The sequence below is a fragment of the Cryptosporidium parvum genome, chromosome 7, assembly GCF_000165345.1.
Source record: "Cryptosporidium parvum Iowa II chromosome 7, whole genome shotgun sequence".
In the NCBI taxonomy this organism is placed as follows: Eukaryota; Apicomplexa; class Conoidasida; order Eucoccidiorida; family Cryptosporidiidae; genus Cryptosporidium; species Cryptosporidium parvum.
In genome coordinates this window covers 393418-406722 of record NC_006986.1, presented here as the reverse complement: position 1 = coordinate 406722, position 13305 = coordinate 393418, and the positions used below count along the sequence as shown (strand labels likewise).

The 13305-nt window shown below is 31.7% G+C and overlaps 4 protein-coding genes across 4 annotated transcripts; all 4 read right to left on the bottom strand.

The window, feature by feature from the left end:
- Nucleotides 1-5443: 5443 nt before the first annotated feature.
- cgd7_1580 (mbl domain containing protein) lies at nt 5444-7909 on the bottom strand (the record flags this gene model as incomplete). Its single annotated transcript, XM_628337.1, has 1 exon — nt 5444-7909. One exon carries the CDS (start codon nt 7907-7909, stop codon nt 5444-5446), a length of 2466 nt encoding a protein of 821 aa, XP_628339.1.
- An 828-nt stretch (nt 7910-8737) lies between these two features.
- cgd7_1570 (hypothetical protein) lies at nt 8738-9121 on the bottom strand (the record flags this gene model as incomplete). Its single annotated transcript, XM_628336.1, has 1 exon — nt 8738-9121. One exon carries the CDS (start codon nt 9119-9121, stop codon nt 8738-8740), a length of 384 nt encoding a protein of 127 aa, XP_628338.1.
- Nucleotides 9122-9320: 199 nt separating this feature from the next.
- cgd7_1560 (DHHC family palmitoyl transferase with a signal peptide and 4 transmembrane domains) lies at nt 9321-10124 on the bottom strand (the record flags this gene model as incomplete). The annotated part of the gene is made up of 1 exon (XM_628335.1): nt 9321-10124. A coding segment is annotated over one exon (804 nt), but the record flags the coding sequence as incomplete, so codon positions are not given.
- A 654-nt stretch (nt 10125-10778) lies between these two features.
- Nucleotides 10779-13301, bottom strand: cgd7_1550 (uncharacterized protein; the record flags this gene model as incomplete). The annotated part of the gene is made up of 1 exon (XM_628334.1): nt 10779-13301. The coding sequence occupies one exon, from the start codon at nt 13299-13301 to the stop codon at nt 10779-10781; it is 2523 nt and encodes an 840-aa protein (XP_628336.1).
- Between the last annotated feature and the right edge of the window lie 4 nt (nt 13302-13305).

Sequence of the window (13305 nt, the reverse complement as noted above, 5' to 3'; positions counted from 1 at the left end):
CCTCTCCATTATCACAAAAGAAGTTTATGGGTGAGTTTTCCTTTATAATATAACAAAAGTTATCAAAAGGCTAACTTATAATATACTTTCAAATACCTATTTTAACTAAAAAAATGAATCTAGGCTGTGATCATTTCAACAAATGCAATGAATTCCTAAGAAAAACTCGACGCCCTGAAATCAATTGGATTCCATAAGAAAATAATATTGTTTAAATTTAAATTACTATTATTCTTTTACTCTAACGTTGTTTGTCCACATGAATGCTCGGAATATGGTAAAAAAACTCAACACGTGTTTGCATGCATGTAACTGGTTCCACGTAGTGTAATTAAAGTAGCTATGAAACATAGGTGCAAAATTTTTAAAAAAATAAGTTTTTGAAAGAGGTAATTATATCCTTTTTTTTTTTTTTTTAAAAAAAAGAACAATATCAAGTTAATTTGAATATTACTTACTATTTAAGTTTGTCTAGTCATGTAAGCGCCGTGGGAGGAGAATAGGTTGCTTGGCAAAAAAGTCAAAGGTATATGGATTAAAGTTTTTTGAGAACCAAGAAAAAATAAGGAGTAAAAACACAGACTTAGTTAGATTCTTCACAATTTAAATTTTGTGTTAAATCTAGTTACTCCTCAAAATTATTGGTGTTGATGGAATTGAAGTATAGTTTTAATTAACATTAAATATACATTTATAAATGCATATGTATGTTTTTGGGATCTTAGTAAAAAGCATATAAGAAACGAAGTACAAAGTATTTTGGTATTAAGAATAGTATAGCCTTTATAGAAGCTGAAATTTAATTAATATTCACATTTATTAATTAATATTAATAGAGGTTAAAAGGTTGATGGGGGAAAATGTCTTCAAATATTGATTGTGGCAGTACGATGGATTCTTTTGAGATTTCTATGAAGCTTTCCGATCCTATTTATAATGAAGAAAGATAACCAGTTTAGAATGGAGGAGGATGCTATTCCTGATTACGTTTTCCCTCGAGAAAATGAGAAWWACTTCAATGAAATAATTTAGTTCGGGCAMYTTATACAACAACCAGATCTATTATGAAAATAACAGCTATGGGGAAGATGTAAATATGGCATGCTTAAATTCGAATTTGAATGAGAATAATACTAGTAGTAGTAGTAGCAATAGTAAGAATTTCAACAAAAAGAAGCGTTCAAGTTTGTCAAGTAATACAAGTGAGGGAGGAGCCTTTAAGCTTAAACATGAGTTAACATCTGAAGATGATATTCCAGAAGAGGTAACATTGAGCGGAGACTATGGTATTACTTATAGATACATTGCAGAGTTTTCGATATACAATAACAAACTTTCCAGGATGATGCCCTTAGACTGTTTACCAAATAAATTTGAAAGTATTTATTTTATGAATGAGGAGGGAACCCTTGATTCTTTTGTAAAGGCAGCAGATCCTGAAGTGAATGTTGATTCGAATTATATGGGAGCCACAGAGAAATCACAAGATGATCAAAGTTTTGAAGAACTAACTCTTGTTGGTACTTTGATCCCTTTTGAATATATTTTAAATTATGAGAAAGAAAAGACTAATATTCTTAAAGACAACTTTAGGAAGTTACAGAGAATTCGCCAAAAAGGTGGGGGAAGTTACAAGCCAAAAAAGATGAAGGAAATGCCAAAGTCAATTTTAAAGCAGGGAGACTTGAAGACTTTCCAGATTACTTGTAAAATACATTCTTGGACTATTGAATTTGGAGGTAATCTGTTTGATACACCACATATATGGGTCAATAGTATGTCTGAAAATAGAAGCACAAAAACTTGCTATAGGCTGTGTTGGCCAGCAAGCAAATACGTCAAGTTATTTTCATCTGCAAAGGTCAAGTTTGAAGTTATTTCAAGACTTATTAAGACTTTACTTTCTCCAAACTCAAATAGAATTGGATACAAGACTTTCCTTGATCAGGTTACTGGGAAATTGGTTGACAAATCATCTAATAAACCAGTTTCAAAGCAGCAAACTGAGGAGCAAACTTCCGAACAGATTCCTGAAATGAGCCCAGAGCCTGCTAGCGAGACTTCAAGTCCAACTAAGAAAGCTTGCAAGGATACAAATCCTTCTGTGGATCAGTCTACAACTGCATGGGGTGAGCCTTTATTTGTTGCTGGATTATCTGAGAAAGAGGTTTTGTTGATGTTTCCCTTCATTGAGTTTTATTTACAAACTTACTCGAAAAAGTATAATCTATCCAAAACTTTGGGACTTCAGATAATTACGTCAATGAAAAATAAACTCACAAAAATGATATTAAGTGAAGACCCTACTTTGGATGAAAGCTATATAAGCTCAAATATTAATAGCTTGTTACAGAACAATGAACTTTCAGAGAAGATTTTCACTAGTAATAAGCTACAAGCAAGTTCAGTAACATGTGCTACAACTGCTAATAATTTAAAGAGAAGACGAAGTTCTGTTAATAAGGGTGAAGATTCTCTTAAATTTGCTTTAGTCAAGTTCAAGGACTTCACTGATAGCTTCGGGACTTGTCAGAAAATACTCAAGATTTCGGACTTCTGTCACTCATTTGGTGATTTCTTAGAATTACCGATTTATTCAAGTTCACTACTTAGTATTCAGTCATTCCAATCAAAGAGTTTTGTTCTGGAAAAATCAAAATGCATTTCACTGGAAATTTTAAATCAAGTATATTTGGAACTGAACAAAGTTATTGGAAAATTAAGAGAAGAAAGAGCTTCTGGTTTAATTAGTCAAGAAGGACTTTGTAGTTTGATTAAAGTAGTTCAGGCTTTTCCTCAAAACACATTATTTTCGACAATTAAGTGCCTTGTTAATGCCATTTCTGAGAAAGTTTTTAACTTAAAGAAAAATAATACAGAAGATTCCAGCCAAACAGTAAAAACCAGTCCAAGCATCAAAAGAAGTTACTCTTCATTTAGAAATGACTCCGAGCATTCTGATTCAGAGTCTGATTTAAAGAGTTCTGAAATCAAACTTAAACTTTTGGATACTTTAAGTATCAATAAATCCTCTATTGATTGCGTATCTTGGCCTGTAATTTTGGATTTGCTCCTTGCAAAGATGAACGAGTCTAGTATGAATGAACTTAGTGACTATTTGGACGAAAGTACTTTTGATGATTATAATAGTGGGGAACAGTTAATAGTAGAAGAAACAAAAATGGAATCTTGCGATATTACACCAAATCAAAACTCACCGTCTCAATCAAAAAAACAAGACAAAAACAACTCCTTATGCGCTTTAAATAGTGAATCGTTCTTTGAAATTCTAAATTGGTCGATTGATACTCTTGGAAGTGGAAAGATAGGCAAAGAATTCATTGATAATGCATTTAATAGTCAGAAAAAGAAGATCAACATTGGGAGAAATGATAATTTTATTGGTGTGGATCGATTCTCTAACAAGTACTTTTTGTTTAATAATATAAATACACAAAATACATTATATAAATCGGTCATTATTGTTTCAAGTTGTATGGAAGGTCTTAACAATAAATATATCTCTCATTCCACTCCTTGCACAAATCCTCTATGTACTTTATCAGCTGAAGGAAACTTACCTTATAATTTGGTTTCTACTCCAGAAGTTGCTGAAATTCAAAACTTTTTGAGATTGAATTCAACCTCAGCAACAATCTCATCAAAGCCTGTGGTTAAATCTACCGAGCCAAACTATAAGTTTGTGAGTAAGAAGAAAGAGATAGAAACATTGATCAATTCTCTTTGTGAAGATCATTTTTGTGAGTTCCAACTGAAACTTAAGCTAAAAAGCGCATTCAATGGAAAAGAGTTTGAGCATGAAACATTCAATTCTGCTAAATATGTACAAGAATGTATTGGCAATAACAAGCCAGTTTTTGTTCCTTTTAACATATCACTGCTCAGGATTGATCAAGAAAAACAGTTCTTTTATTTCTCTGTCATAAACATAATAAAGGAAATCACAACTATTTATCTTAAAATCACCCTTCCTATGGTTGTTTGCGCCAATAATGACACTCAAACTCATTTTTCAATCTTAGACAAAATCTTTGCTCTATCTACTCAAGTATTTGGCCAATTTACTAAAGGAGTGGATGTTACATACTATTCATCACAAGAAACCTTCAAGCAAATAACTATTTTGATTAAGCAAATTTGCGAAACTACAATGGATTCTCTTGAAACATTTGGCATTCAATTAGATAAACAAACATCTCAGAAGCATTCTTTGTGGATACGGGAGTTGGATGCTTTAGGTGGTATTCATCCTCCTGAAGGAGAAACTCAAATTCCTTTGGGAGATATTATTACATCCTCTTTCAATAAGAGAATCTCAATCATTGCTGCTTATTTGAAAATATGGATGCAAAGTATTGTTCCTAGTGATTTGATTACTATTTCTACTGGAGGAAGTATAAGTTATGAACTATCAGGCTTTAACCAAGACTCAATTCTTACTTCTAGAAGTGGTTTTGTCTATAATAAAGAAGAGTTTATTTCCATTATTGGAAAGAATTATGAAAAAAAACTTGATTATATTGAGAAACAAATTCCAGATCAAATGGATCAATTCTATTATTTCAAATCTGGGCATTTCTTGGTTAATCTTTCTTGGATGAATTCAATTTTAACAAAAAATAGAAAAGTAAATGGTGCAATGCTTAGATTTATTGAAAAATTCACTGAAATACCTGCTCATATGGCAAATATTGAGAAAATCAAAGTTATGAATATATGTTACAATGTAGGGAATCTAGCCAATAATAATCAGTCAGCTGAAATTGACTCTAACAACAACACCCAAGAAGATAATGAAGTCACTATTTACCCTTTCATTTTAATTAATTGCCAGGTTACTCCTCGTTTAAATTCATCTTGTACAGATGAGCTTGTTGAGTTAGTAGATAATTTGAAGGAAAGCTTTGAAAACATTCAGCATCTCAATATTGAACACTTTTCGAGAAAAAGAACTTCTAATAGAATCAAAAATAATAACCTGTCAAACTCCTACAGGGATGCTATGATTGCAGATTCTACTTTTACTATTGCTGAGTCCCGTGAGACATTTATTAAAAAGAACTTAAGTTACGATCAAGAATCTCAAAATGAGACAAGATATATATCACTAATCCTACCATTAGACTTGATTACTCAAAATAATGGACTTCCTGCTGGAAGATTAAGCCATTTGCAAAGAAGGAGTTTTGAAATCTTTAATTTTAGACCTACTACTCCATTTTATATCATTAGAGAGGATATTTTCAAGTCATCAATTAAAGAAATTACAGAAAAAAGCAGCTTTAAAGTTAGTTATAATCTTGGAGAAAAAACACATAACGGATTTATCCGAAGAATTATCATTGAAGATTATGATGTCTGGGATTGTATGATTGTTGAAAGCGATGATTCAAAGAAAAATAAAGATTGTGTTTTGGTTTGTTTAAACTTGTGGCAAATAATCTCTAATTAAATCATTCAAATTGTGGAATCTTTCTATTAATTTCCCCACCATTTTTAAAGGTATTATCATTAAATCCATCATACAGAGCGTGTTATTTAAAAAGTATCTCTTTAAATCCTCATTCTTCATTTCAACTTTTGGCATGCTAAAGTATCTTTGACTAAAGTGAGTTAGTAAAAGGAACTTTGCTAAACTATTATAAGCTGTTCCTATTGCTCCAGAAATGGTTGAATGATTCTTTTCTTGAGCATCTTTGGATAAACTATCCTCAAAAGTTGCTTCATGTATTAAGATATCACAGTCTTTTGATGCATATTCCAAAGATGTACATGGAGTAGCAGTATCTCCTGAAAATACAATTTTGAATAATGAATAACCATCCCTAATTTTCAAACTATTTTCAAGCTTAAATGTTACTTTTACTCCATAAGAAGATTTTATATGTTTAACAGGGAATTGTTCAAGCTTTAAGAAGAAATCATCTAATACCAGTTTGCTTTGATCTGATATTTTATCAAAGCTTTTATTAATTCTCTTTTCTATAGCTATAAAAGAAATTTCGCAATTTCTAATTCTATTTCCTTTGTCTTGTATAATTTTCTCTTGGAATAAATTGTATAACTTTTCTACCTTTCTTGGTCCAATAATTAACAAGTTCTTAAAATCCTTGCTTTTAATTTCATTATTAAAATAAACTTCTTGGACTCTTTGGAGGTTTTCATCATATTTTATGTGATAGAAATTGTCATTTTTGACTAATTCAGAGCTATTTTCAACTTTTTGTTGAATATTGATAGAGTTTTTTAGTTTTAAAAGGTTGAAAATACCCAAAAAATGGTCTTCATGGGGATGAGAAATAAAAATGATCTTAATTGAAGCAATAATTTTTGAAAATAAGTCAAAATCAAACTTGCAAAGAATGAAAAGCTGGGACATAGAGCCTTCCCCACAGTCTAGCATCATGCTCGTATTATCGTCGAGACGTAAAAGGTAACCAGAGACATTTCTATATGGCGAGGGAATTGCAGATCCTGTTCCAAGAACATATAAAAGAGGAAAAAGTGTTTTTTCATTGTTTTCTATATAATTGGAAAAAATATCTTGAAATTCTTGTTTTAGGAATAAGATTTGATCATCGGATTCTTGTGAAATTGGAGCAAACTTTGCTTTTTTTTTGTGTATATTTGCAATGGAGTTAGTATTTTGAAGAGATTTTTGGTTTGATGATATGAAAAACTGTTGGTTCCAAGTAAACTCATCAACTTTAGCTGATGGTAAAGGAAATAGATTGGGGGAGATATGGCTTAGGAACTCTTGAAGAAATTGAGAAGTCACAAAAGGGTTAATTTCTTGATCTTTGAGTAAATTTAATCTTTCATTTAGCCTTATAACATTAATAGTTCCTTTAGATAGATAACACTTATTTTGGATAAAGCAAGAATCAAGCTTTAAGAAATTGTTATTAAAGTCTAAAAAAGAGTCAAAACAAGCTTGGAATTCGAATATATAAAAGTTTGAACAAGATTCGTATTGTTCACTTGAGCAATTACTAGAATTTTGAGCTGTTTCAGTTAAATCAAATCCTTTTAATTTGAGAATTTGAGAGATTCTAAAGTAGAAGAAGTCAAACTCGGTTGGATCTAGGGTATGAAAAATGATTGACCAGGGTAGCTTGATGGGGGGAGAGCAAACATCACTAGGCTGGATAATTCTTGATTCAGAAATTTGTACGCTTTCTCCATTCTTTAGTTTGGAATATAGAGGACCTGGAGGAATACCAAGTTCTTTAGCTTTAATAACATCAAACTTTCCTCTTTTTTCTGGAAACTCAAACATGTACAATATGGATAGATTTGATAAACAAGATAAATAGTTTTCGGTACATCTTTTTTTGGAGTTTGGAATTTGATTATGTTCAAAATCCAAACAAGTCTGAGATCCTGAAAAGGAATGATTTAGATAGCATTCAAGAAAAAGTTCATGATCTAATTCAAGTTTGAGTGGCTCAGAAGAAGAAGATGGCATTAACTCAATAATCTCAATTTCTAGATCGGATTTTATCCCATCAAAGTTATCCAGAAATTCTTGTGAATTAATAGATACAACAGTGTTTATAGAGTTTTCATACTTTTTCTGAGTTCTAATTATATATCCAAACATAATTAAGTAACGAGTTATGGGTTCTGGCCCCACAATTCTGAGCTTTTGAACCCCAACTCCTATTAATGTAAGAAGAAGACCTGGAAGACCTCCAATAGTTTCAACAGATATATTAGTTAGAAGAATATTTCTTAATCTAGAAAGCCTGATTTTATGTTCAAAGCAGTATCTTTGTACATTTTCACCAACATTAATTAAACACTTATTTCCATTATATGTAAGTACTAAAGATGGAGGGGAGAGAAGATGTTTGGACCCAATACGTTGGAAGTGTATCTCAGACATTAGTCAAATGAGATATGTAATTATCACCAATTTTTCCTTGATTTTTTATGAATGGGAAACTGAAACCAAGGAAGATATTCTTTTTTTTTCTTTGACTAATTATTAAAAAAAAAATGTATATTTAGACCTTAGGCATATTTGGCGCCAACTCTGATTTGCAGAATTTTTAGGGTGGGAAAAATTAAAGTAAAAGATGAAAGAAGAAAACTTGGTTTTTAAAAATTATAAGCCAAGAAGTAGGTGTTTCATGACTTCTGAGGAATCCACAACCAAGTTTCAGAAGGTGTTGTTGAAGATTCAGGAAGAGAAGATTGATTGCGAGCTTAACGACGTGGTAAGTTATTGATGAACCTTTTTGATTTTTTTTTTCAACTATTTATTTTAAATCATTGCTTTTCAACAGGTTCCATTGGAAAGAGATTATAATTTCGACATTAAACGAGACTTCGAGTACATCACTAGAGATTTAGAGCTTAAGAATGAGGAAGCAATTCTAAAATTAGCAAATGTAAAGTAATTTAACTTGAACCTTAACTACTACTAGCCCTGCTATAAACTTTTAATTAAATTATATATAAGAAAAATCTTTATTCCTTAGTTTCTTTTTTTTGAATATATTTTGGCTGTCATTACGTGTATTTATTTTTATATTGCATGCAATAATTACTTTTTTCCATGTGGATGAAAATGTTAACAGTGAATAATTTTAGTACCGGTAATGCAAGTATGTTTTGCATGTGGAAGAATATTATAATATGATTGTGCAAATTTTTTAAAAAAACGGCAAAACATAATAAATTTTAAAGTAATTGAATAAAAAAATTGGGATCAAACAATTTTCTTAAGATCAAAGTTAACTGATTGAAGTATAAGTTCGTCATCACTACTAACAATAGCAAGAACATAATGGTGACTAATTTTTGAGTTGATATAAGGCAGAATGATTTTTGAGTCTTGTTGCAAATTTTCAAAAAAAGAGGAATCAATATGGTCTAAATCGCTGAGAGGAATAAAGGTAGAAAGTTTGAGATACTGTTTGGAAGAAAATAAGATTTGAACAGCAGTAACAATATGTAAATGAATATTGTGTGACCATTTTACATTAATATTTTTCCAAAGTCCAGTCTTTGCAAGTTTTTCAGAAACTCGGTTTGCAAGATTTAGTTGAAGAAGGTTTTTTTCTCCAGTTTCTTCATTATAAGAGGTTTCCATCACAAGGTTGATAATGATTTATTATGGTTGATTAATAATTTTCTCAATGGAGTATAAAATCTTAATTAAAGAAAAAAAAAGATTAAAATATGTTCTTTTTGAATGAAAGTACCTGTTAATAGCTTAAAATGGATGAGTCTGGCGCTGATTTAAACAACCAATTTGATGAGAATACTTAAAGTTAATGCAAATCATCGCACTAATAATTAAATTTTGGAGATGGACTTAGAAACAACTCAGCTATATTCCTCGAAATTCCAGAATACCATGGATTTGAAGTCTCACTATAAAGTTTTTTAATTTCTTCATAAGTAGTTTTGTTCATGGCGCCAATATACAAGTGGAATATAAGGAGAGAAAGTGAAAATAGGATGGTAAAACAAGCAAACCCAATAACTACAGCCGCTCCAGCAGAGTGATTCATTGTGTGAACAAAGATTTTGGTAGAATTTCCCAGATTTAGTATATGCGAGGCTTCGTAAGTAAAATGGTTTACCATTTTGCATGACCCCAAAAGCATGGCTAGTTCAAGTAAAAATAGTGTTGAGATGAATAACATAAACAATTTGTAGTTTCCTGCACCGATACATGTTCCTACCCAGGGACAATGATGATCAAACCTATCTACGCAATGATTGCAGATATTACAATGAACAGTTCGTGGGGGTCTGATAATTTTGCAATTAGAGCAGAACTTGACTTTAACAATCTGTGCATTAATCTGTAAATCTATGGAGCAAGGTGGATTGCTGAGCTTGGATTGTGATATTATTACTCCAGGATTTTTCAAAAACGTAAATACCATGGAAGTTGTCATAATTATGAAAAGTATATAACTCAAGGTAATTAACAAGTAATTATGTTGCATAAAAAGCCATTTTGATGTTGAAATAAAGTACAGAATACAAGGACCAATGATTAGAATTGCTGAAATCAGTATTTTCAGGTACCTGGAATCCAGTTTCTGTGAATCAGACATAGTTTTGTTTCCACTATGTCGATTTTAAGCATAAATTAATATTGATTTACAATTTAATCTTTGGTTTGTATCCCCCTTTAACTTAAAACCTTGAAAAAAATATTAAAAAGCAATAACGTTCAATTTAAGAATTGGGAATGCTTAAAATTCACAAAAATGAATATTTTACATATAAAAATGAAAAAAAAGAGAGAAAAATAAAAAATAGCAAAAAAATGTGTTGGCCTTTGTTTTTTTTTATTTTGCAGAGGCAAAGAGAAATTTTCTGCAATTAGTTGACCCTCGAAGAGGGTTAATTAACTCTTCCAAAGCAACTGAATCGTTAAATAATTGTGGAGACCAAAATTTCAAAGCTTCAAGTTTCCTCTCAATGGAAAAGAGCGCAAGCAAATAACAGCAAATTAGTGCTTATATTGCTCCAAAACTTGAATATTAAAATATATAATATTTTCAAAAGCATTATAATAATCGGGATGACGTAATGAATATAGAAATATGTACATAAATTATTTATCTCAAAAGCTTAAAAACTATTAATTTGATTTGGATGAGGAAGAAGTATTCGAAGTTAAGATTAAACTGGATATAAAAGGTTATCATTATTACCAAAAGAGTATTGCAGTAATAATTAATGTCTATCAAAACGACAGACGGTTTTTGAGAAGTTAATGAACTTTGTTAAATTGAAATTAAAGGACATCCAATGTCAAAGTTGTCCATTTCTAGCTCGCTCGAATTAAGCATTTCTATAGAATTTAAGCCCTGAGTAAGGAATCCATTGAGACAAGAAGAATCCATATATTCATCATAATTGGAAGAGATATTTGGTTGTGAATACAGGTAAAATGATGTTGGGCTATCACATGTAATAATTCCAGAATTTTGGGAGCTTTCAGTATCCAGGGAAGAGCTAATAATTAAAGAAGAATCAAAGGGTGATCCAAATGCTGAACAAATTGGAATATTCTGGTCATGTGATTCAGTTGAAGAAATAAAATGGATTGAATCTTGGTGATGGTTATGATAATTATGACTATGATGAGATGTCTCGAATTCACCAAGGTGAGCAATCTCCGATTCTGGTTGGTAAAAGGGGGTAACTTCAGTGTTAATTGTTGAGGTACAGTAAATCTCATCAATATCTCCGCAGACAAATATACTCGAGCCATTATTTATTCCAGGCTGAGTTGAGCTGGAATAAGAATAAGTTGCCTGTGTTGGAGGCTCACTTCTAATATCTGCCAAAGCATTCTTCTTTTTGGACCTAATCTTTTGTCTTTTTGCTGGCTTTTGTAGAACACTATCTGAGCCGCTATTCATAGAAATCATCGAATCCAAAGGTTCATGTTCTTCGTGTTTCTTATGGTACGAAGGAGGAGGATGGTGAGGAGCTCGGCCTCCATTTTGAATGTGGTTATTTATATTGTTATAATGGCCAATATTATGGTGAAGTTGCTGCTGATGATCAGGAAAATGGCTGGTACAAACATCACTTTGTGTACTAAATCCTGAAACAGATGAGTTTCCATTCATATTATTATTGGATACATTACCTTGAATTATGTTATAATTAATTAGGTTCTGGTTATTCATAAAGTTAGAGAGCTCTGGATTCAAGGAAGATATATCTTTTGGGTCTCCTGATTGTATTGGAGAGTTTGTAACGGGAATAGGGGGAGGTGAGAAATTATAACTTGACTTTGCAGATCCTCTTCTTTTTCTTTGTGAGGCTGGTGAACCACTTGTAGTGGAGAATATTGAAATTGGTGAAGTAATATCATGTTCAATCTTGTTTAATGGTGTATTAGAAATCAAGCTCGAATCCTTTGAATAAAGACTTTTACTGGAGGAATATGATCGATGACTACACGGGGATGTTTCTGGTGTGTAAGTATCTAAATCAGTCTCAAGTTTTCCTAATACTTTTGAAGAATCATCCAAAAGACCTTGTCCTCTTGGAATAACTCCTCCATTTGTATTGCCGATAGAAGAATGCGATTCAAATTTTTCAGAAATACCTCCTTGTACTGCAGCTCCTCCACCGAGTCCATTGTTATGTTGTTGAGAATCTAATACTCTTCTGGATGATATATTTGAGTGCGATTGTTGTTGCATCATATTTGAATTTGAATTTACAGAGGAGAGTTGGACACTTTTGGAAGAATCTCTATGTCTTGGCCTTCCAAATTCACAATGTATGCTCAGAGCATAGTCAAATACATCGCATACATAAGAGATTTTGAAAAGTTGTTGGACACTTGCGAATCTAATTCTTGTATAAGAAAGTCCATGGTCAGTAAGAGCTTTCTCCATTTTCGTTGGGTTTTGAGTATGTATTTCACGCAATTTCTTAAGAAGCATTTTTCTTCCAAGGTCTCCGAGAGGTAGCTTAAATCCTTCATAATACTTAACAGAATTAAGGTCTTCAGAAACATTTGAAGATGAGCCAAAAGAACAACTTTCTCCTGATGAATTTGAAGAGTAGCCAGACTTTGAATGAACTGACGGTCCGCTTGAAGAATTTCCAAAATCATCCGAACTTTCTCGCACTTTTCTGGTACGAGTCTTGCTAGGAGTCTTAGTTAATGAGTTATTTGTAACTCCTGCTCCAATTCCGCCAATACCCATAACAGATCTGGTAATTCCAGATAAACTATTTTGAGTACAGTTACCAATTCTATTGGATGAGTTACTACCAACATTGATATTGTTGTTACTATTATTACTATATGGACGTTTACGTTTAGTAAATTCCTTTTCAGTTGTGGAAATCTTTTCAGTATCATTAAATTGATATCCAGTATTATATATTGAGTTATCTCTAATATTATTTCCAGAGTTTGTTAACCCAGATTGTAATCCATAATGCTGAGACTCACCAACAATTGAAGAATGGCTGTTATTTAAGTTAAAGTTACTTCCACCAGCACCACCGGCACTATTAGTATGTTGGTGTTGTGAAAAATGTTTCTGACCTACATTTTTTGAATTAGATCCGTCAGAGCCTACCAAAAACTGTGAAAGAGGCGAACAAATTGGTCTGGAGAATTCTCTTTGCTCCAATGAAACACTATTACCATTATTTGATGAATCTGGCGACGTTATCAATAGCTCATCATCCAATAATGATGAACTTGAAATATTCATTCCATCCACTATTTGGAAGCTGCTAATTTGGTCCCAATCATATCCTTCTTCCATATTA